The sequence below is a fragment of the Dictyostelium purpureum genome (genome assembly GCF_000190715.1).
Source record: "Dictyostelium purpureum unplaced genomic scaffold DICPUscaffold_84, whole genome shotgun sequence".
Taxonomy (NCBI): domain Eukaryota; phylum Evosea; class Eumycetozoa; order Dictyosteliales; family Dictyosteliaceae; genus Dictyostelium; species Dictyostelium purpureum.
In genome coordinates, this window is record NW_003519421.1 from 59,613 (window position 1) to 81,982 (window position 22,370).

The 22,370-nt window shown below is 25.0% G+C and overlaps 12 protein-coding genes across 12 annotated transcripts; 5 read left to right on the top strand and 7 right to left on the bottom strand.

The window, feature by feature from the left end:
* Positions 1-156: 156 nt before the first annotated feature.
* DICPUDRAFT_77835 (uncharacterized protein) lies at positions 157-549 on the bottom strand (the record flags this gene model as incomplete). The annotated part of the gene is made up of 1 exon (XM_003286920.1): positions 157-549. The coding sequence occupies one exon, from the start codon at positions 547-549 to the stop codon at positions 157-159; it is 393 nt and encodes a 130-aa protein (XP_003286968.1).
* Positions 550-887: 338 nt separating this feature from the next.
* Positions 888-1,807, top strand: DICPUDRAFT_77836 (uncharacterized protein; the record flags this gene model as incomplete). The annotated part of the gene is made up of 3 exons (XM_003286908.1): positions 888-921; positions 1,001-1,361; positions 1,435-1,807. The coding sequence occupies 3 exons, from the start codon at positions 888-890 to the stop codon at positions 1,805-1,807; spliced, it is 768 nt and encodes a 255-aa protein (XP_003286956.1).
* A 903-nt stretch (positions 1,808-2,710) lies between these two features.
* DICPUDRAFT_47080 (uncharacterized protein) lies at positions 2,711-4,507 on the top strand (the record flags this gene model as incomplete). The annotated part of the gene is made up of 5 exons (XM_003286909.1): positions 2,711-2,750; positions 2,819-3,146; positions 3,211-3,508; positions 3,581-4,003; positions 4,065-4,507. The coding sequence occupies 5 exons, from the start codon at positions 2,711-2,713 to the stop codon at positions 4,431-4,433; spliced, it is 1,458 nt and encodes a 485-aa protein (XP_003286957.1). The 3' UTR covers positions 4,434-4,507.
* A 978-nt stretch (positions 4,508-5,485) lies between these two features.
* On the top strand, positions 5,486-6,011 carry DICPUDRAFT_77838 (uncharacterized protein; the record flags this gene model as incomplete). Its single annotated transcript, XM_003286910.1, has 2 exons — positions 5,486-5,488; positions 5,583-6,011. The coding sequence occupies 2 exons, from the start codon at positions 5,486-5,488 to the stop codon at positions 6,009-6,011; spliced, it is 432 nt and encodes a 143-aa protein (XP_003286958.1).
* Positions 6,012-7,022: 1,011 nt separating this feature from the next.
* On the bottom strand, positions 7,023-8,751 carry DICPUDRAFT_77839 (uncharacterized protein; the record flags this gene model as incomplete). Its single annotated transcript, XM_003286921.1, has 2 exons — positions 7,023-7,465; positions 8,475-8,751. The coding sequence occupies 2 exons, from the start codon at positions 8,749-8,751 to the stop codon at positions 7,023-7,025; spliced, it is 720 nt and encodes a 239-aa protein (XP_003286969.1).
* Positions 8,752-10,255: 1,504 nt separating this feature from the next.
* DICPUDRAFT_77840 (uncharacterized protein) lies at positions 10,256-11,192 on the bottom strand (the record flags this gene model as incomplete). Its single annotated transcript, XM_003286922.1, has 2 exons — positions 10,256-10,743; positions 11,165-11,192. The coding sequence occupies 2 exons, from the start codon at positions 11,190-11,192 to the stop codon at positions 10,256-10,258; spliced, it is 516 nt and encodes a 171-aa protein (XP_003286970.1).
* A 584-nt stretch (positions 11,193-11,776) lies between these two features.
* DICPUDRAFT_17677 (uncharacterized protein) lies at positions 11,777-13,245 on the top strand (the record flags this gene model as incomplete). Its single annotated transcript, XM_003286911.2, has 2 exons — positions 11,777-12,077; positions 12,140-13,245. Coding segments are annotated over 2 exons (1,407 nt in total), but the record flags the coding sequence as incomplete, so codon positions are not given.
* Positions 13,246-13,284: 39 nt separating this feature from the next.
* Positions 13,285-13,957, bottom strand: DICPUDRAFT_91817 (uncharacterized protein). Its single transcript, XM_003286923.1, has one exon. The coding sequence runs from the start codon at positions 13,697-13,699 to the stop codon at positions 13,313-13,315; it is 387 nt and encodes a 128-aa protein (XP_003286971.1). The 5' UTR covers positions 13,700-13,957; the 3' UTR covers positions 13,285-13,312.
* A 1,257-nt stretch (positions 13,958-15,214) lies between these two features.
* On the bottom strand, positions 15,215-15,868 carry DICPUDRAFT_87385 (uncharacterized protein; the record flags this gene model as incomplete). Its single annotated transcript, XM_003286924.1, has 1 exon — positions 15,215-15,868. The coding sequence occupies one exon, from the start codon at positions 15,866-15,868 to the stop codon at positions 15,215-15,217; it is 654 nt and encodes a 217-aa protein (XP_003286972.1).
* A 643-nt stretch (positions 15,869-16,511) lies between these two features.
* Positions 16,512-18,265, bottom strand: DICPUDRAFT_151013 (uncharacterized protein; the record flags this gene model as incomplete). Its single annotated transcript, XM_003286925.1, has 3 exons — positions 16,512-17,597; positions 17,660-17,763; positions 17,851-18,265. 3 exons carry the CDS (start codon positions 18,263-18,265, stop codon positions 16,512-16,514), a joined length of 1,605 nt encoding a protein of 534 aa, XP_003286973.1.
* Positions 18,266-18,743: 478 nt separating this feature from the next.
* On the bottom strand, positions 18,744-20,575 carry DICPUDRAFT_54574 (uncharacterized protein; the record flags this gene model as incomplete). Its single annotated transcript, XM_003286926.1, has 5 exons — positions 18,744-19,212; positions 19,275-19,700; positions 19,771-20,068; positions 20,132-20,456; positions 20,536-20,575. 5 exons carry the CDS (start codon positions 20,573-20,575, stop codon positions 18,844-18,846), a joined length of 1,458 nt encoding a protein of 485 aa, XP_003286974.1. The 3' UTR covers positions 18,744-18,843.
* A 1,031-nt stretch (positions 20,576-21,606) lies between these two features.
* Positions 21,607-22,349, top strand: DICPUDRAFT_87387 (uncharacterized protein; the record flags this gene model as incomplete). Its single annotated transcript, XM_003286912.1, has 3 exons — positions 21,607-21,668; positions 21,752-21,815; positions 21,888-22,349. 3 exons carry the CDS (start codon positions 21,607-21,609, stop codon positions 22,347-22,349), a joined length of 588 nt encoding a protein of 195 aa, XP_003286960.1.
* Between the last annotated feature and the right edge of the window lie 21 nt (positions 22,350-22,370).

Here is a 22,370-nt window from a genome sequence, read left to right on the forward strand (position 1 = left end):
ATAAAAAAATTTTTTAATGTGTTGTGGGGTACTATATTTTTTTTATTATGTGTGTTGTTTTATTTGAATATTTATTAATTTATTTATTATTAATTTTATATAGGAATTTATAAATATTAATATTAACAATATAAACTTTTTTTTTTTTTTATTTATTTATTGTTTAATTAATTTAATATTTTTATGATCATTAATTATTTCTAATATTATATCCATATAAGTTTGACCTTGACCCTTTTCTAATTTTTCTATTTCCTCTTGAAAATGTTTTACATTGAAAATTTGTGGTGATTTTAATTTGTTTTCGTAGTATTCCTTGGTGCATTCATAGCCTAAATCGATTTTGTTTTTTTCAAAATTTTTCCATATAAATATAACTTCTTCATTGCCATCTATTTCGCCAAATCCACCATACAACATATCATTTAAAGCATCCAAACTTGCACCCAATTTCCAATCTACATTTTTCATAAAAATTTCGTTTATTTCTTTATAAAAAGTTTCGATATTATTTATATTATTTCCATTAATTATAAATGTTTTAGTCATTATAGTAAAAAATAATTTAATAAATTAAAAAAAAAAAATTATAAAATATTAAAAAAAAAATTAAAATTTTTTTAAAATTTATTTAATTTTTATTTTTTATTTTTTTACAAGTAATGAGAATGTATAAAAAAAAATATTAATTTATTAGTAATAATTAAATAATAAATATCATTATAATCAATTAATTTTCTCCAAAAAAAAACGGTTGTAAAAAATCAGACTTTTTTATTTTTTAATTTTTTTTTTTTTTTTTTTGATCACTTTTTTCATCACAATTTCACCTTTTTTTATTTTTTTATTTTTTTTTATACACATAATAATTATAATAAATAAATAAAATGAAACCATTTTCAGGGTATTATGGAGGACATCGTAAATAAAAAAAATAATCAAAAAAAAAAAAAAAAAAAAATTACTTATTATTAATAACCATTTTATTTTTTTAAATTAGATGAAGAATCTCAAAAAAATACACATTATTTTGGTTCACACCCAAAAAATGATCAATCTGTTTATGTAGGTTCAACTCAACCTTACGTTCAACAACCAGTATCAACACCATATTTTAATGACCAACCAGTTTCATCAGTTTTCATTCCACAACCAACTTCAACTCCATATGTAGGTGTAACAACACCAATCGAACCAACATCACACAAATATTATGAACCATCGGAACCAAAAAAACATTCACATGACCACTCATCACTTTCACATGCTATATCAGAACTTAAAAAAAAGAAAAACCCATCTCATTATTCAATTTATAAATTCAATATCGAAAATGCCTATATTTATGATGGATATGATAGGTATGATAAAGTTTATATTATATTTTTATATAGCTATAATGGTTTATTAATTATCTTTATTTTAAAAAAAAAGTAATGGTGCAGCAGATCCTTATGTAAAAGCAATGAAGGTTAAGGTTAAGGATATTCGTAAAGATGAATGTAAATTTAAACAACTTTTCAAAACCAGTGTTTGTCATAAAACATTAATCCCACAATGGGATCATGTGCAATATGTTATTCTCAGTAATAAGACTAGATACGTTGACTTAGAAGTATGGGATAAGGATTTGATTGTAGACGATTATATTGGTGGAATCAGAGTCGACTTGGCTATCCCGGGTAATGGATATGGCGATTATACTCATCATGTAAAACTTAATAACGAACAAAGTAAAGAGGTGGGTTCTTTATTTTGTAATATTTCATCAGAGCAAATCGAACCATTCGAAACCGAAAGATATTAAATGTAAATAATTTTTTCTTTATTTTATTGTTATAGTTATTATTAAAAAAACAAAAAATTTAATGTGCACTCAGGCTAAAAAAAAAAAAAAATTTATTTTGCTTTTTTTTAAAAATTTTTTCTTAGGGGTTAATTTTTTTTTTTTTACAAAATTGTGTTTTTATATTTTTTTTATTAAAAATTTTAATATTTTTTAGTATTTTTTGGGGTCTGTTGATAATTATTATAATTATAGTTAAACAAATATGAAATCTACCTTAGTAAAGGTTTATTATTGTAAATTATGTATTATATAATGATATTATTTTAATTATATTTTATGATAAAAGTTATTTAATGTTTTTTTATAAATTCATGAAATTCCATTTGTTTATCAAATCATTATAAATCATTAGATAGGGGTATCGGATCGCCTAAATATTTACAATAAAAAAATTGGGGTTGTTTTCAATTTTTAAATATATGAATGGATAAATTTTTTTTATATGTTAAACAAGAACATGAAAAATAAATCAGTTTGATGCAATATATAATGAGAGGATTTAATTTATATTTTATTATAATATATCCATTCATATATTAAAAATTAAAAACCACCCTTTTTTGTTTTTTTTTTTTTTAATCTTTATGATAATTCAAAATCCCAATCCAAATATAAAATTTTGTAAAAAACCAGGGAGGTTTTTTTTTTTTTATTTTTACTCTTCTTGTTTATTTTTACTCTTTTTGTTTATCAAAATTAGAATCACAAAGAAAAATATCAGTTTTGAATAATTATTAGCATGTTCAATTTTTTTTTAATTTTTTTTTTTAATTTTTTTTAATTAAAAATAAATTAATTTATTTTTTAAAATAAATTTAATTTTTTTTTTTTCCATTTATTATCATTTATAAATTATATACAATGTCTCTTTCAAATGAACAAATTACACGTCTACAGGAATGTATGTAAAATTATAGCTTTATAATTTCAGGAAATATTAATATTAATAATTTTTTAAAAATATTATAGGTAGAGATAGATTCAAAAAAGTTAATGAAAACTATGATGAAAAATTTAAACTTTATTTAGATGAACAATTACAAGAGTCAAAAAAAATTGATAGTTCCATTACTGCCTTTGATGCTGAAGAAATGGATGATCTTAGAATAGCTTTTCAAGAGATTCAAGCTGAAAAGGGTGCAAAAGAACTATATGCTGAACTTCCTTTTACCGATTTAATGCCAATTTTAGGTTTGGCAATATCAGCCTACCCAGATCTTGTTAGTGCACCGATAATCTTTGGTGCAGTGAACTTTCTTTTTGAGAAACTTGGTTTTTTCGGCAATCAAGAGAGATTGTAAGTACTATCAATTAAATTTTTAAGAGGTATATTTTATTAATAATTTTTTACAATAATTTAGTCTCAAACAAATCATGGAAGCAGTTGAACAGCTCATTGATAAAAAAATAAGTGACGAAAGAAGAAGACAATGCAATATTAAATTCCAACAACTTCAAAAAACTGGTGATGAATATTTTTTTATGGCTGAAGAGTATTTCAAAAGAAATGGTAAAAAAAATGTAGATGATTCTTTAATATCAAATGAAATCAAATCAATGCCAAATGAAACACTTTTATCATCTCTTCAAATCCAATTAATGATTTATCGTAATCAAATTACTGACGGTTTGGTTTATTTTGAAGAAGAAAGTGAATTGGTAAGTATAGTAGTTGTTTTTATACTTTTGAAAGTTTTAAAAAATCTATTAATAATATTTATTTAAAAACAGATTAACACCATTGGTTTCTATATATTAACCGCTGCTCAATATCTATGTATTCAAAGAGATTGTGCAATTTATGGTAAAGAATGGGGTTTCAGTGATTTTGATGTAAATGATGCCAAATCAAGATTACATTCTAAATCAATTGAATTTATTCAAAAAGTAATTAAATGTGGATGGATTCTATCACGTCATTACTATGGTGAACTTGCACCATCTTTTGGATACGTTCTCCCACCCTATTTTGATGCAGCTAGAGTATTCAAAAATGCTGACCCCACCTATTATCCAGTCAGAGCTCTTTCCTACAGTAGAAATCCTCCTAATATTACTTATGAAGTAGATGGCTCCACAGGATCACATTTATTGGGGCCAAACATTTTAAGAAACTGGACCTTTATGTCCAATAGTTTGACAAGTGGTTTCAGAGTAATTATTTTTAGTTAGATTTTTATATTCCTTTAAGCTATTTACTAATTATTTTTCAAAGGCTATTAAAGCTGCAATCAAAAATGAACCAAACACATTGATTGTAAAGTTCCCAAGTGCAAAATCAAGAACATTCAAAGTCAAATTCCATCATCAAATTGTTTATGAGGCTGATTGGACAATAAAAGCTGGTAATGTAGTTGAAAACTTTGTTTTTAAAGAAGGTTCTGAAACTGAAAAAAGAAATGCATACCTAGTTTATTATGAAAACTTTGATGGTCCACAATCTTATGGTGTAAATGTAACAAAAGCAATAACAGTTACCACTCAAGAAGTTACATTTACTTCAAATAGATCATATGGTACTGGTTACAAACATGGATATGCCGGTGGATCAATTCTCTATTTAATAGAAATTATTTTTGATTAAATTTGTATTTTTTATGCACAATAAAAATTTTAATTTAATTTCTAAATAAAGGTTAAACAAAATTATCATTAGCCAATCTATTTAAAAATTCTCTCTATTTTTTAAAAAAAAATTTCATTTTTATCCATTTTATAAAATTTACTAATAGATTTAAAATAACCCATTATAATTTTTTTCTTTTTTGACCTTCTTTTAATTTTTTTTTATAATTTTTTTCTATTTTTTTTATATATTTTTTAAATGTTATACTTTATTTTAGTTATATGTATATATACTTATAACTAGAAATGATTATGACTAAGTTACACAACTAAAATACTTAACGAAAATATAATAAACTCTAAAATAAACACTTATGGAGACGCAATAAAATATATTAACCCAAACTAAATAATAAACACTTAAAACAAATATGATAATCGATAGTCTATATCTTTAAGTAAAAATGTATTTTATAACTGCTTTTTAATAACTGCCAATTCCAGTATTTTGTAACTGCTTTTTAATAATAACTACCAATGCCAGTATTTCAACTACTTAAGAATTAGCTTCTAGAACCAATCTCATTCAGTATAAATACCTCAAGTCCTCAGTCTAAAACTTTAGAGTTTCTTAGTTTATTTTAGTTAGTTATATATATGTTTAAACAAGTAATAAAGATAAATAATAAATAAAGTATATTTCAGTGTTCTCATAATTGTTTTAAGTGTTTTTAAGTAATTTAAGTGTTTTAGTGTTTATTATTTAGTTTGTGTTAATATATTTTATTGCGTCTCCATAAGTGTTTATTTTAGAGTTTATTATATTTTCGTTAAGTATTTTAGTTGTGTAACTTCTTCATAGTGATATACCTTTTCATAACAATCATTCCAATAATTGGGAAATTAGTTAAGTGGTATAATGCTACCTTTGGGTGGTAGCGTCCTGAGTTCGATTCTCGGATTTCCCCACAACATTTTAATGATATAAATATCTTCCTGGTTATTATCTTCCCAGAGTTCAGAGAAAAAATTGTAATGTAAAAGTTCATCACACACCGTGACGATTACTATATGGTAATTGGATTTTCCAGCAACCTTTGAACAAGATCATAAGTGTTAAAAGAACAACTTAACCTAATAATTGACTTCTTCTTTTCTCACATCAAAGTCAACAAAAACAATACCTCCTTTTTCCACCTCATTGAAAGCAAAAACAACTCAATCAAAGCTACTCCAACCACCTTACTATCATATTAAGATTAAGTCTGCAACAAAATCAAAAAATCATCCTAACAACAAAATCAATCAACTAATCAATGAAGATATACTAGGGGTCTCCACTGATAAAGAAATTGATAACAACATTACCATAATCAATCAATTAATCAAAAAAGATAGGGTCGACTTTAATGATCAAGATGATGATTACAAAGAAACTATTTCTGATAATGAATCTAACAATTCAACTAACACATTAGATCATGAGGAAATATCTAATGACCAAACAAACAAACAAATAAAAAACCAATCACCTCAAGATGACAATAAATCATACAGGGTTAATGCACTAAACAACATCTTTACAAGATTAGTTTAACCAACTTCCCAAAATAAAACCGCCATAACAAATATGAATACCACCACAAAAAGTAACCGTACTCGGAATGTTAGCCAAATATCCACTCCAATCACAACCACTCCGTACCTATCAGGTCTGAAATCACCTGCTATTCAACAAAAATCTAAGAAAAAAAAAACTAGAGAGGTTGCTTCAACCTTACCCCAACCCTTACTTCTTCTTATATTTTAATATAAATAAACACCGTCGCTTACACTAATAATATTTATTATATTATTAAGTAAACTTACTTAAAAAAAAACAAAAAAAAAAAAATGCTTTCCTGACGATTCCTTTGCTTCCAACTACTGTTGTAATGTATTATCATTAAAATTCAATTAATTAATTAATTACGAATTAAGTGTTAACATAAATTATTTAAAATAAAGGAAAATATAAATATATTATTTAGTTGAGATATAATTATAACTGTAATATTCATTTAATTCTAAAATAAAAAAACTATTGAAAATAAATCAAAAAAATTATAAATAATTATTTATTAATAAATTTATTGAAATAATGAAAATATTTTAATAATAATAAATAAAAAAAGATGTTTTTGATCATCGTTTTTATAAAAAAAAAAAATAAAAAAAAAATAAGGGTATTTTCTGGTAATTTGTAAAAAGTGGATATTTTTGATTTGATAGATTGAATATGGTACCAACACTAGTTCATGTTCCATTTCGACTATTTGAAGCTTCATTTGTGTTGAAATTTTACCTTGTGATGTATTAAAATACATGGCCATTGACTGTAATAAATTCTCTTCTTGAATTGTTACCATTTGGATTCATTCTGTAAATGAATTAACGCATCACCTTTTAAACTTGATATTAAGTCTGTGTTATCAAAACGGGGACCAAAGTGATATCTAAATTGAAATTCGAATAAATCCCATGTTCTTTCCTTCAAACTTTGCATCTTCTGATAATAGTTTCTTCTTTCTTTCATATACAAAATTTTGACTTCTAAATCTATCATTTTCTAATTTGACATGTACTCCTTATAGTCCTTCGCATCTTTCCCAGCCGGTACTTTAATTCTTGCAGAAGTTTTAATACCCTTGAATTTCTTTCTTGTATACTTCGGATTAATTAAACTAATATTACAACCAGTATCAATTAATGCATGCACCCACTGATTACCTACTCGTACATACATAGCAAGACTTCCAGAATCTTGCTCGCCTGCTTCAACATTAAAATTATTGAGATTTACCTCCTTTACCTTTAGGGCACTGGGCGAATCTATGTCCTTCTTCTTGGCAATTATAGCATTTATGCCTTCACTCTTCTTAAAATTCTTAGTCTCAGGTGTTCTATTCACTTTGCGATGAATTGTGCTTTGATAGATGGTCTGTTCCCGAATAGAACCATACTTGTTCGATTCACTTTGCGATGAATTGAGCTTTAATGGTTGATCTGTTCCTAAATAGAACCATACCTGTTCGATTCACTTTGCGATGAATTGTGCTTTGATAGATGGTCTGTTCCCGAATAGAACCATACTTGTTCGATTCACTTTGCGATGAATTGTGCTTTGATAGATGGTCTGTTCCTGAATAGAACCATACTTGTTCGATTCACTTTGCGATGAATTGAGCTTTAATGGTTGATCTGTTCCTGAATAGAACCATACTTGTTCGATTCACTTTGCGGTGAATTGTGCTTTGATAGATGGTCTGTTCCTGAATAGAACCATACCTGTTCGATTCACTTTGTGGTGAATTGAGCTTTAATGGTTGATCTGTTCCTGAATAGAACCATACCTGTTCGATTCACTTTGCGATGAATTGTGCTTTGATAGATGGTCTGTTCCTGAATAGAACCATACTTGTTCGATTCACTTTGCGATGAATTGAGCTTTAATGGTTGATCTGTTCCTGAATAGAACCATACTTGTTCGATTCACTTTGCGATGAATTGTGCTTTGATAGATGGTCTGTTCCCGAATAGAACCATACTTGTTCGATTCACTTTGCGATGAATTGTGCTTTGATAGATGGTCTGTTCCTGAATAGAACCATACTTGTTCGATTCACTTTGCGATGAATTGAGCTTTAATGGTTGATCTGTTCCTAAATAGAACCATACCTGTTCGATTCACTTTGCGATGAATTGTGCTTTGATAGATGGTCTGTTCCCGAATAGAACCATACTTGTTCGATTCACTTTGCGATGAATTGAGCTTTAATGGTTGATCTGTTCCTGAATAGAACCATACTTGTTCGATTCACTTTGCGATGAATTGTGCTTTGATAGATGGTCTGTTCCTGAATAGAACCATACCTGTTCGATTCACTTTGCGATGAATTGAGCTTTAATGGTTGATCTGTTCCCTGAATAGAACTATACTATCCCTGAGTACTTTAATGAGGTTATCCTTTACCTCATCATTAACGCTAGATTTGGCTTTCTCTATTAGTAACTGCTTCACCAGGTTCGACTTTGTCATCTTTTCTTATGATATTGCACATTTCTGACCATTCTGGATGAGTACCTTCTCTCTCCATTCTTGCTTTATAATCTTCTAAACCTCTTAAAAACGCTACCCATTTATTTTCTCTGTAAAGAACCTTATTAATTAACTGATCTAATTTATCAGTACCCTTAGTGATATTGATGTCACGGAAAATAAACTCTGCACGGTTTATGAAGCCTCCAACTGATTCTCTGAGCTCCATCTTGAGTTCATTCACGGTCTCAGTACTCATAGTTATTTTTTTTCTTGGTAACTGCTTCATCTTTTGGAACTGGCTGGCTCTTCAATCTGAGTTCTTCCATCATTTCCTTAAGAAGTTTTACTTTCCCAACTTCCCATTGAACAAGTTAATTTGTTCATCCCTTAGAGTTAATGCATTGTTGAGTTTGACAGATAAATCTTTGTTCTCTCCGTTTCTTCCAACAATTGTATGATGTACTCTTCTGCGGCATTAAGTTTAGGAGCAAGGTCCATTTCAACCTTGACTGAATTTACGTTCTCTTCTTTGATTGGATATACCTTTGTATATACCTTTTAAAATTCTCTACTAACTTAGCTTTTACTGGGTTTTAGTATCGTAAGTTAGTAGAGAAAAAAAGTGTAATGTTAAGTAACTTTTAAAGTATAAATAAAATATAAATAATAAAATTATATGATTTTTAAGTTTATTGTGAAACTGAAATAAAATGAAAATTTTTTTTGAAATTTTTATGTGGGAAAAAAAATTTTATTTACATTTCCCATATTAAAATTTCAAAAAAAAATTTTTTTTTTTTTTTTTTTTTTTCAAAATTTTTGGATGGCTTTTTTTGATCCAAACGCATTATATTTTATTTATTTTTATTTTTTATTTTTTTATTTTTTTATTTTTTAAATTTAACTATTGACTTCAGAGCATCCATAAAAATTAAAAAAAAAATTTAAAAAAAAAAATTAATTTTTTTCAAAAAAAAATGCAAAAATTTGTCAATTATTTCTTTTTTTAAAATAAATAAATAAAAGATAATATTTTTTTGAGTTTAAATAAATATATTTATAAAAATAATTAATATATAAATAAATTTATAAAAAAATAATTTAAAAAAAAAATAAAAATTTTTTTTATTATAAAAAAATTCCTGCGCAAACTTGACCAGCTTTTACAACAAAAATTAATGCGAGAATTTGTCATAGCAAAATATTTTAAAAAATTAATGCGTAAAAAAAAAAAAATTTATGTCGAGATTGCGCAAATTTGTCATAAAAAAAAAATTTTTTGAATACTGATAATATTTAAGGTTTGGAAGGTTTAAAACCTTTAAAATTTGTCATTTTGAATGTATCATATAAATTTGGCATAATGAAAGATAAATATATTATAACAAAATTAATGTGGAGAAAAAAAAAAAAAAATGCATTTTACTGTCCAACAACTTAAAAAAAAAATGCATTTCACTGTCCAACAACTTTTTAAAAGCTATATCAATGTATAGCAAATATACACCACAAAACACAGATCAAAAGAAATTAGACCAATCTAATTTCAAACTTTAAACAAAAAATTGATTATTCGATCTTCTACCAACATCCAAAAATAAAATTTCGAAATAATACAAATAGTAAAATATTAAATATTAAATATTAAATAAAATATCTATCTATTTTTTTATGGCTAATAAAAGTAATTTAGAAAACAATAGTTTAAATTAAAATAAATAAAAGTTTTATTTTTTATTTTTGAAAATAGATTTCATTTATTAGTAATAATTGCGATCTTTTATAATTTTTAGCTTTTTAGATAAAGACTCTGGTATTGGATGTTGATAGGATTTATTATGTAAAGAAATTAGAGTAACCGATTGGGGAATAGTATTTGAATTTAGAGGTTGATCATAGTGACTACCAAGGGTTAATTCAGTGAGGGATTCTGGTAATACACCTACAGGAAGAGGATGATTATAATTATCAGGTAGAGTTAATTTAACAACTGAATTGGGAATTAAACCGATTGGAAGAGGTTGTAAAGTATTTGTTGTAAGTCGTAGTGTTTTAACTGATGGTGGAATAGAATTGATTTCGAAAGAACTTTGACCATCGAAATTACAATAAAGTTGTGTAATCGATGATGGTAAATCATTTTCCAATAAAGTACTTTTACTATTTAATGTTAAAGATTCTAAATTATTTGGTAATAAATGTTTACCAAAGGGTAACTCTCCATTTGATAAATCTTGATGGAAAAGACCTAAGAATAGTTTTTTTAATGATTTTAATGATGAAAGAGAATTTGAAAGTGGTTGATTAAAATCACCAAGGTGCAATCCAATGAAAATAAAAATTTTAAAAAAAAAAAAAAAAAAAAAAAAAAAAAAATTTAAAGATTTAATAATTAATTTTTTTTTATACCATTATTTCATTTTATTTTTTATTTTTTTATTTTTTATAATCAAATTAAACAACCATAAATAAAAAACCAAACTTTAATAACTAAAATTAAATAACTAAATTTAAAAGTAAATACAAATAAAATTTTAAAAATTAAAAAAACAAAAAAATATTGCGAAAATATTTTTTATTTTTTTTATTTTTTTTTAATTTTTAACAAACAAACCAATATCTTGTAATATGATTATTTTAGGGGTTCTTATTTAAATATTAAATATGACCTATTAATTCAATATTTATTATTTCCATCTTTATAAAGTATGGGGATTCACCTATTTATTCCGGGCACTGTACACTCACTATACTATCACAGTTGAGATTTGGCACCCTCTTCGGTTATAAGTAACAAGACAAATTCTAATAAAATAGGAACTACCATTTTCCCGATAGAACGATGGGAAAGTTACCGAACTTTATTGATGAAATACAAATAATGTATAAATAAAAATTTAATATCTAAAATTTAATGAAACTACATTTTCATTACACATTATATAGTTATTTATTAGTTGTTTTTTTTTATACTTTTTTTTACTTATATATGTTTATTAAAATTAATAATATTATAATAATTTAATTTTAATATTTAAAAAATTAAAAAATTTAATTTCCCTTATCTAAAAAAATATAAGTATTAATAATTAAAACTCAGTATTTATTAAATTTTATCTATTAATAGGTTAATTAATTTATCTTTCTTTAAAAATTTTTTAACAAACAAAATTTTCCCCCATTTATCGCCCCAAAAAAAAAAAAAAAACTTTTTTTAAAAAAATATTTATTTCATTTATTTAATAAAAAAAATTTATTATTTAATTAAAGTAATGTCAATTTTAATAATAGCTATTTTATTTTCTATAATTTATCTTTTTTCCTATCCCAATTTAAAAAAGAACAGACCTCCATCACCATTGTCAGTCCCAATAATTGGAAATTTAAATGAAATTATAAAAAACAAACAATATTTATATTTATTCGATTTATATAAGAAATATGGACCTATATATCAAGTAAAATATGGAGTTGTAAATACTGTGGTATTATGTGAATACGATATTTTAAAAGAAGCATTTATAGATAATGGGGATATATTTATGAATAGATTTGTAAAAATAAGTAAACTTTTTAAATCACGTAAGTATAATTTATAGTCAGAATCCATTATTATGATAATACTAAAATTTATCTTTATGCAGAAGAAAATATTGTAAATTCAAATGGTAAAGTTTGGAAGAAACTTCATTCAATTGCAACTCAAGAATTACTTCCCAATCATAAAATTAAAAAATATGAAACAATGATTATTGAAGAAGCAAATAAACTATTAAATAAATTTCAAGAGCAAGCTAATAATGGAGCAATTGACGATCCCACAGCAAATGTTAAAATGTGTTTTCTAAATATAATTTTATCTTTTTTATTCAATTTTACTTATGAAGATTACAACGATGAAATAGCAAATAAGATGGTAGAAAATATTCATAAGATATTTAGATTTGGGGCCAAACCTTTAATTTATGACTATATTCCATTTATACATAGATTTTACAAAAACGAACCAAAAGAATATTATCAAATATTTGCTGAAATTTATAAATTTATTAATGATTTGGTAATGGACAAGCTAAACTCAATCGACAGTGAAACAAAACCCAATTGTTTTGTAGAATTACTACTATTGAAATATAAAAGTGGTGAACTGACAATGAATGAGGTATTAAAAACAACAACAGATATTTTAATTGCAGGTTCAGATACAGCAGCTCTATTTATATTGCATCTAATTATGGCTCTAAGCAACCGTCCTGAAATTCAAGAAAAGGTGTATAGTGAAATAAAAAAAGATTCAATAATATCTTATTCAAACAAAAATACAACTCCATACTTTAATGCAGTTTTAAAAGAAGTTGAAAGATTGTATACCATATCTCCCCTCTCACAGCCTCATTCCACAAATGAAGATATAACATTAAGAGGATATTTTATTCCGAAAACCTCTCAGGTTATAATAAATACATATGCAGCTCACTTATCTGAAAAGAATTGGGATAAACCATTAGAATTTATACCAGAACGTTTTATTAATGATAAACAGCTAGAAAAGAAACTACTTACATTTGGTATTGGCCCTAGAAATTGTTTGGGTTTTCAATTTGCACTCCAACAGGTGTATTTGGTAGCAATGGTTTTATTTAAATCAATTAAATTTTCAACAGTTTCAAACTCTTTAATACCGGAACTAAGAGAACCTGGAACAACATTGGCCCCTTTGCCTTTTAAAGTTTTATGCTCAAAAAGATAAAAAAATATAAATAATAAAATAAAAATAAAAACAAAATTTATAAATCTTATAATAGAGTTTAATTTATTTAGTTATTATAATAAAGCTTAATTATATTTTTTTTACAAAGAGCTGTTAAAATTTCTTTTTTGATTGTATTTTCAACATTATCATTTGAAATTGCGCCTGATCCAATATGAATAGCTGTGATGGTTTTTTGAAATCGTATAACTCGACATAGCATTGAAAAAACTTCATCGGATAGAGGAATAGTGGTGTACGGTTTTGAGCCATGACATGGATGCAATGCGATTATTCGAATAGTTTCACTATCTTCAATTGAGTTTAATGCTTCCAATACCCATGTATCGGCAAAGTAGACCAATTCTAAAAATTTTAATGTTTTATTACTCTTCCAAACCTGTTTAAAACTATTTATTCTATCTTCTCGTAGCTTCTCTTCTTCGGGATCCATAATTGGTTCTTCGTTTTCATCTTCTATAATTTCACCAGACTCATCCAGACTCTCTATCGAATGGTGGCAGCCATCACTTAATTTAAGCACTTCCAAAGTTTTGTTTTTTGAAAGAGCTTCACAAAAATCAATCCAATGTTGATGGGTATTACATTCATAATACGATTCGTCCAAAGATATAGCGTTTATATTTTCATCACACCTGTGTATTCTATTGCCCTCATCCTGAAGTGAGTGGTCTATAGTAACTTCTAAATCTTGGATATGCATGCATTCGTTTAATACCTTGATTAATGTTGAAAGATATACTATATTGTGCATAAGTGAAACTCTTTTTAGACTCTTTAAGTAAAACAACGATGTAAAATCTACATATGTCATGGTACTAACCAAACTTATAGCCAATATATCTGCGGTGTTCACATTCCATTGTTGTATTATTATCTTTTCCACTTCTAAATAATCTAGATCGCAAGTTCCTTCGTAAAATAAAGTGTTCTTTGAATAATTTGAAACTGATTTTATATTACCAAAATTACATAACGAAACCAATCTATCCTGTTCTTCAATTAAATATTGTTCATCAAACTGTTCGTAAATTGATTCTATATCTATATAAATATTAATATCTGGCTTTGCTCCTTTAAGAAATTTTGAAATACTATTTACTATTTTTATATTTATTAAATTGAATCTACAAGAGTTATAACATTTTAAATAAACTCTTTTTAATGAAACATTATTATTATTATTATTATTATCACCAATATCATTAATACTATCAAAAAAGTATGATAAAAAATCTATTATTGTATAAGCTATATTATTATTATAAAAATATGCTATATCTAAATATAAATTTTTTATATTGTTAAAGTTGTATAATGATTTTTCTTTTAATAAATTATTAATATGATAGTTATAATAGTATTGTTTGCTTGGAAATCTGTGTTCTAGCATTCTTCTTGGGTTGTGGGTATCTACATACAAATAAACTAAATCGCTGCTATACATTTCGAATGATTTCTTTAATTTATAAACTATACCAAACCAATCTTTTGAAACTAACGATATTTCTATCATATAAACTCTCCTGTCATATGAATTCCATTTATAACCATTCAACGCCAATTTGATTATTGTTTTAATAATATATTTTGGAAATTTTACATTTTTAGTTTTATTTTTATTTTTTAATGTTTTAAGTATATTATCAAGGTGATGAATCCTATCGATATGAATTTCTTTTATTTTATTAATTTCATCTATAATTAAATCTTGATTATCATCATTCATTTTTTTTTTTATAAAGTTTTATTATAATTTATAAAAATTTAATAAAAGAAAAAAAATGTAAAAAAAAATAAAAATAATTAAAAAAATATAAAAAATTAAAAAAAATTAAAAAAAATAAATATTAAAATAAAATAATAAACCCAAACTTAACACACACTTCACCCACACTTAACCCACTTTTATGATTTTAAATTTTATGTTTATTTAAAACTGTTTTTTTTAGTTTGTATTACAATAAACTGAATAATAATATTCAGATGATGAGTTTGAGAATGGTGATACTGATTGACAATTAGTAGCAGTAATTGATGGGAAACATCCCCAAATTGAGCAGGTATAGGTATATGGTTTATTTTGTTGACTGCAGAAATAGCTATATGGAACACCAGTACTGTTATAAACTGCTTTGGTACCATTGGTAAAATAATCTAACATAACAACATTGCTTGAAGTGCAATCTTCGACCATGTATTGTTTGACATAGGTATTATCTAAAATAACTGGTTCGTTTGTGATACTGGTTTTGTAAAAACCATTGGTAACTGGGAGTGAAGCTGAGTCGAATGCAATGTTATTATTTTTAATACATGCATTATTTTTGAAAGTACCTTGTGAAATTGGTGTATTTTGGCAATCATTATCACCAGTATATTTTGAAAATTTTGACCATTTAATTTGATTTTTATTATTGGATTCGAAAATAAATGTAGTATTTTGATCGTATGAAATACATTCATTTACTAGAATTGAATATCCGATACCTGCTGATTGACCTTTACATCCACTTGCTGAAAATGGTTGGAAGTTTATATATTGAGCCCCATTAATAATGGATATCAATGAGACTATTATTAAAACTAAAAAGAGTTTCATTTTAGTGTTGAATATGGTTGGAATGTAAAAATATAATAAAAAATAAAAACGAAAAACGGAGCATTTTTAAAAAATTTAAAAAAATAAAAATAAAATAAAAAAAAAAATTATTAAGATATTTTAAATAAAATTAAATAAAATTAATTGAAAGGATAAACTTTATATTTTAATAGTAATAATCATAAACAATTTAAGTAGTGTGTTCAAATTTTTATATCTATGATCAAGTTTATTATTTTAAAAATATAATTGAGATTTATGTTGCATACAAACACTCCAGGCAAAAGAAAAAAAAAAATTGTTTGTGTATGTATGCATTTATTTATTTATAATATTTAAAGTATTTGAACTAATAATAATTTAATAAATTATAAAGGATAAAAACGAAACAAATTTTTTATTTTTTTTTATTTTTTTTTTATTTTTTTTTATTTTTTTTTATTTTTATTTTTTTTTCAAAATTTTAATGATTCAACCACTTTTGCTAAAAATATTTAAATACAATTTTAAATTATTTGTTATCATTTTTATTTTATTTTATAATAAATTTAAACATTAAATAATATTTTATTTAAACTTTTTTTAAAAATATGGTTTATAAAAATTATTTATCTACAGGTTATTATTATTTTTATCACTTGTTTTATGGTCTAACTTGGTTTCTATAATAGGTCAAGTCAAGAGCATCACATCTTGCATCATTTGTAGTAACATCTCTTACAACTGGATCAACATCAATAATTAATGTAGAGTTTCTGGTTTTAGTAACAGCTGGCCAATCGACTGGTACTGGGAGACCAGTATTTGGATTATGGTTGGTTGCAAAGTTTACAATATAGTTATTTAGATCTTCAGCCAATTCTTTTTCCTCTGGGGTCAAGTTTTCTTTCATCTTTTCATAAGTATTAAAGAATAATGATAACTCATTACCATGACATGACTTACCATCGCATGGTTCAAAGGCATGTTCGGTTGATTTTACATGGACATAGTTATAGTGGTAAACTGGGGAGTTGTGGTGGGCGACAAGTCTATTAAGATAGTATCTATCTTGGCAACGGAATAAATAATCAGTAATAAGCTCTGACATTATAGGTCTACAATCTTGTCCAATTGGAGCAGCTGGGTATAAAGGAAGAATCTTTGATTGCTGTAATGGGAAAATAACACCAACATATAATCTGTAATCAATTGGTCTAAGAAGATTTGGCGAGAATGCATAAATAAATTGGATAGCTTCATCTTTGACATTACCAATGATTGTTGGAACATCATATGCTTTACCTTCTTTAGCAGCTACAAGTGGTTGCATTGGAACAATTTCTTCATCGATTACAGGTGACCAAATTGTGAAAGCATCAAGTGGTTTGTCAAATACAGAAAATCTTACAGATTCCTGTGCATCCAAAACCTCTTCCATTGATTTACCACGAAGACAACTTAAATCTTCAATACCACAACTAATATTTTGTGCAAATCTATTTGCAAAACCTCTTGCAGTAGCTTTATCTTTCAAGCCAACAGTTAAAGGTGATGAAAAAGAAATTGCAGCATGGAAATATTGTCTGGAGTATGTAGATGTTAAATGTGTGGCAACTGAAAAAGCACCAGCAGATTCACCCCAAAAAGTGACCTTATTTTTATTACCACCAAAAGCAGCAATATTTTTATTTACCCACTCCAAAGCTTTAACTTGATCCAAGAAACCATAATTACCATGCATTAAATCCTAAATAAAAATTTATAAATTAATATTAAATAAATTAATTACTAATTATAATTATTACTTACAGTTCCTAAGAAACCAAATGTACCTAATCTATAATTAATATTAACTAAAATAACATTTGATTGTGCAAATTTAGTACCATCATAAAGAGGAACAGCTCCAGTACCTATTTTAAAGTTGTAAAAAAATATAAAAAATTTGTTAAAAAAATATAATAAAAATAATTTTTTAAAAATATTATAATTATATTTACCAACAGAGAAAGCTCCACCTGGACAATAAACAATTACTGGTAAGTTTGATTTTGAGTTTGCATCTTTTGGTGTAAATACATCCAAATATAAACAATCTTCAGATGTACCAATAGATGAACAAACACCTGGACCCAAGTTACATCTTTGAGCACATTGTGGTTTTTGATTTGTAGCATCTCTAAGATTGTTCCATGGAAGTGGGTCAATTGGATCTTCCCATCTTAATCTACCTTCTGGTGGTTGTGCAAATGGAACACCATAGAAAACACGATGAGTATCACTTACTAAACCTTTAATGGCACCATATTCAGTAAATGCGATTGAAGCATCAGTATTTGTTAAATATGATCTTCTTTTTGCTAGTGAAATATTTATAAATAAAAATAATAATGTAATAAATAAAATTTTATTCATTTTTAAAAAATTAAATAATATTGAAATGAATGAAAAATTTTCAATTTATTTTTTTTTAAAAAAAATTATATTAATATTTATATAATTATTGATATAATATAAAAAAAACAATTTGTAATTTCTTTGGTTCTTATTATAGGTATTGATGGAGGTTATATTTTCAATTGTAAAAAGGTAGGGAAAAAAAATATTTTTTAATATTTTCCCACTATTTTTAAATCACAAATTGTGAGATTTATTTTTATCTTTCAAAATTTTCAAATTTTTAAAGGTTTAAAATATTAAACCTTCCAAACCTTCCAAATCTCAAAAATCTCATCCTCAAAAATTTAAAAATCCTCAAACAAAAAATTGGATAGATTTTAAATGGAATACAACTATAAAAATATAATATAAAATTCAAGATTAATTATTTATGGACATTTTTTTTAAAGAAAATTCCTTATAGTTTATAGTACATTATTTATGGACATGAATTGGTTTAATAATATAAATATTTAAAATATGTAAATTTGATTTAACTTTTATTTAGAAAATAAAAAGAAAATGTATTGTATTGTGCATAAAATAATGCATATTTAATCAAAAATAATTTCGATTAAATAGAGAATTGATCCACCAGCATATCCAATTTTACCACCATTACCAAATGATCTATTTGAAGTAAATGTAACTTGTTCAGTGGTAACTGTTATTGCTTTTGTTATATTTACACCATAGGGTGGATTATTATTGGTATTTTCATTATAAACAAAGTATGAATTTCTTTTTTCAGTTTCAGTACCTTCTTTAAAAACAAAGTTTTCAATTACTTCTCCTGCTTTTATAGTCCAATCAGCTTCATAAACAATTCTATGATGAAATTTGACTTTGAATGTTCTTGATTTGGCACTTGGGAATTTTATTATCAACGTTGCTGGTAAATTGATGTTTGTTGCTGAAACACCCTGTAAAATAATAATTAATAAAAAGATAAATGGAATATAAATAACAAACTTAATATAATTACCTTGAAACCACTTGTTAAACTATTGGTCAACAGTCCCCAACCAGATAAAATGTTTGGCCCAATTAAATGTGATCCTTTGGTATCATCAACTTCATAAATAATATTTGGAGGTTCTCTTCTGTATTCTGTTGCTCTGACTGGATAATAAGTGAAGTCAGTATTTCTGAATACTTTAACTGCATCAAAATAGGGAGGAAGATAGTATCCAACTATTGGTGAAACTGTTTCACCATGGACATGACGTGAAAGTTCCCATCCAGCTTTAATTACCATTTGGTAAAACTCAATTGATTTAGAATGTATTTTGGATTTGGCATCATTTACATCAAAATCACTGAAACCCCATTCTTTACCATAAAGTGCACAATCTCTTTGAACACATAGATATTGAGAAGCAGTTAAAATATATAAACCAATGGTGTTAATCTATTTTTAATAAATATTAATAATAGTTTTTTAAAAATTTAAAAATTATAGAAACAATTACTATACATACCAATTCACTTTCTTCTCCAAAATAAATCAAACCATCAGTAATTTTATCACGATATAAAATTAGTTGTACTTGGAGAGATGATGAAAGGGTTTCATTTGGCATTGACTTGATTTCATTTGATATTAAAGAATCTTGGGCATTTTTATTACCTTTTCTTTTGAAATACTCTTCAGCCAATTCAAAATAATCATCACCAGTTTTTTGAAGTTGTTGGAATTTAATAATGCATTGTCTTCTTTTTTCCTCACTTATTTTTTTATCAATAAGCTGTTCAACTGCTTCCATGATTTGTTTGAAACTAAATTATAAAAAAAATTATTAATAAAACATTCATTTTTTAAATTTATATTATAGTACTTACAATCTCTCTTGACTGTTGAATAAACCAAGTTTTCCAAAAAGAAAGTTAAATGCACCAAAGATGACCCCTGAAATACCAGTTGGGTCGGCTGATAATGAGAACCCTAGAATTGTCCATAAATCTTCAAAAGGGAATCCACCGTAAAGTTCTTTGGCAATCTTTTCAGCTTGAATCTCTTGAAAAGCTAATTTAAGATTGTTCATTTGTTCAGCATCAAGTGTAGTAACGGAACTGTCAATTTTTTTTAACTCTTGTAATTGTTCATCTAAATAAACTTTAAGTTTTTCACCATAGTTTTCATAAACTTTTTTTGATCTATCTCTACCTATAATAATAATTTAAAAAAATTGTTAATATATTAAATTCTCGGGAACTGCATAATAAAACAATTATTTTTTACTTACAATCTTGTAGACGTGTAATTTGTTCATTTGAAAGAGACATTGTATAATTTTATATAAAATTTAAAAAAATGTTATTATTGTAAAAATTTTAATTTATAGTGAAAATATAATTAATTTCACATTAAAAAAATAAAAATAAAAAAATAAAAAAAAAAAAAATTAAAAAAAAAAATAAAAAAAGGGGTATTTTACATAATAAAAAAATTGAAAAAAAAAATGAACATGCACTAATTTTAAAACTGATATTAATGTTTTTCTTTTAATACCAATTTAAAAGGCAAAAAATAGTAAAAATAAAAAAAAAAAATACAAAATTCCCCCATTATTAAAAATCAACAGTAAAAAAAAAAACTTACTTGTTTTTTTTTTACAAAATTACAAATTTGGAATGAAAGGTTTAAATTATCATAAAAACTGTGGCTTTAATATGAATGGATATATTATAATAAAATATAATCCTTGCATCATATATCGCATCAAACAAATATTTTTTTTAAATTTTGAAAAAAAAAAAAAATAATTTTATTCATGAAAAATCACCATGTGGTCTGATACCCCCATCTAAAGATTTATAATGATTAACAACAGAGTTATTTAATTTTTTTAAAAAGGAAAAAAAAAATAATATTACTTAAGTGAATAAAAAATTGATGTAAAAATATTATTTTTTCATCAATTGCTAAGAATTTTTTTAAAAAGGAAAAAAAAATAAATTAATTTCCTCAATTGATGAGAATTTTTTTAAAAATAAATTATTTTTTCCTCACTTGTTAAGAATTTTTTTTTCGAATTATTTATATATTTTTATATTAAATTTTATTAATTTTTTTTTTTTAAAACCACTATTTAATCTTTTTTTTTTCTTTACTTTTATTTAAAACACACAAAAATATGAAATATACAATTTTATTTTTATTTGTATTATATTTATCATTTGTAAATTCACAAAATGAATATTATAATAATGTTTATTATTCACCTTTAAACCAAACTCTTGTATTTTATATGAAATCTATGGTAAATATAAATATTTCATCACAACCCAGAGGTACAAATGTTGGTTATGCAAAAATGAATCAAAGTATTTTTACAAATGAGGATTATTATAGTTTTGATATTTCAAATTTAGTTTTGTAAGTAATAATTTAAATTTATATAAGGAAAATTTAAAAAATTAAATATTAATATTTTTTTTATTTTATTTTAAAAAAAAAAGACCATATGATACTAGTAAACCATATAGAGTTTCTGCAGTTGATTCAGTTGGATTGGGTTATGTTGTAAGTATTTATTAATAAATTAATAAATATATAAAAAAATATTAATTATCTATTTATTTTAAATAAAATAAGAACTATTTTAATTTTGGGGAACTTAGATTTTGTAATTCTCAACCCAATAGAAGAGCAGATGTATATCAAAGTTGCATTATTGGTAATGTCTCGGCATCAAACACACAGTCAGGAGGTTTGGATACTATTAAATATGATGTTAAAGATCGTAATGTATTCAAAATAAACTATAAAGCATCAGAATTAGCTTATGGATGTATTCGTAATACATGGTATATTTTAAAATGTAATCGAAATTACCCCATGTTAATACAAAGAATGGATGTAAATGCTTGTGACTATACTGTTTACATCGAATCCAAATATGCATGTGCCTATAACACTTTACTTTCATACTATATTGTAGGAAATAGACTTTTCCTTCCAATTACCGGTTTTGGATCAGAACCTTCTAATCCTATTAAAATCTACTTTAACAACACTCCAATTGTTTTAGATTTAAAAACACTGCCAGTTTTTTAGAAATTAAAAATTATCATTATC

Coding starts and splice junctions, on each gene's coding strand:
- DICPUDRAFT_91817 (XM_003286923.1), bottom strand. CDS start 13,699: ATGGATCCCGAAGAAGAGAAGCTACGAGAAGATAGAATAAATAGTTTT.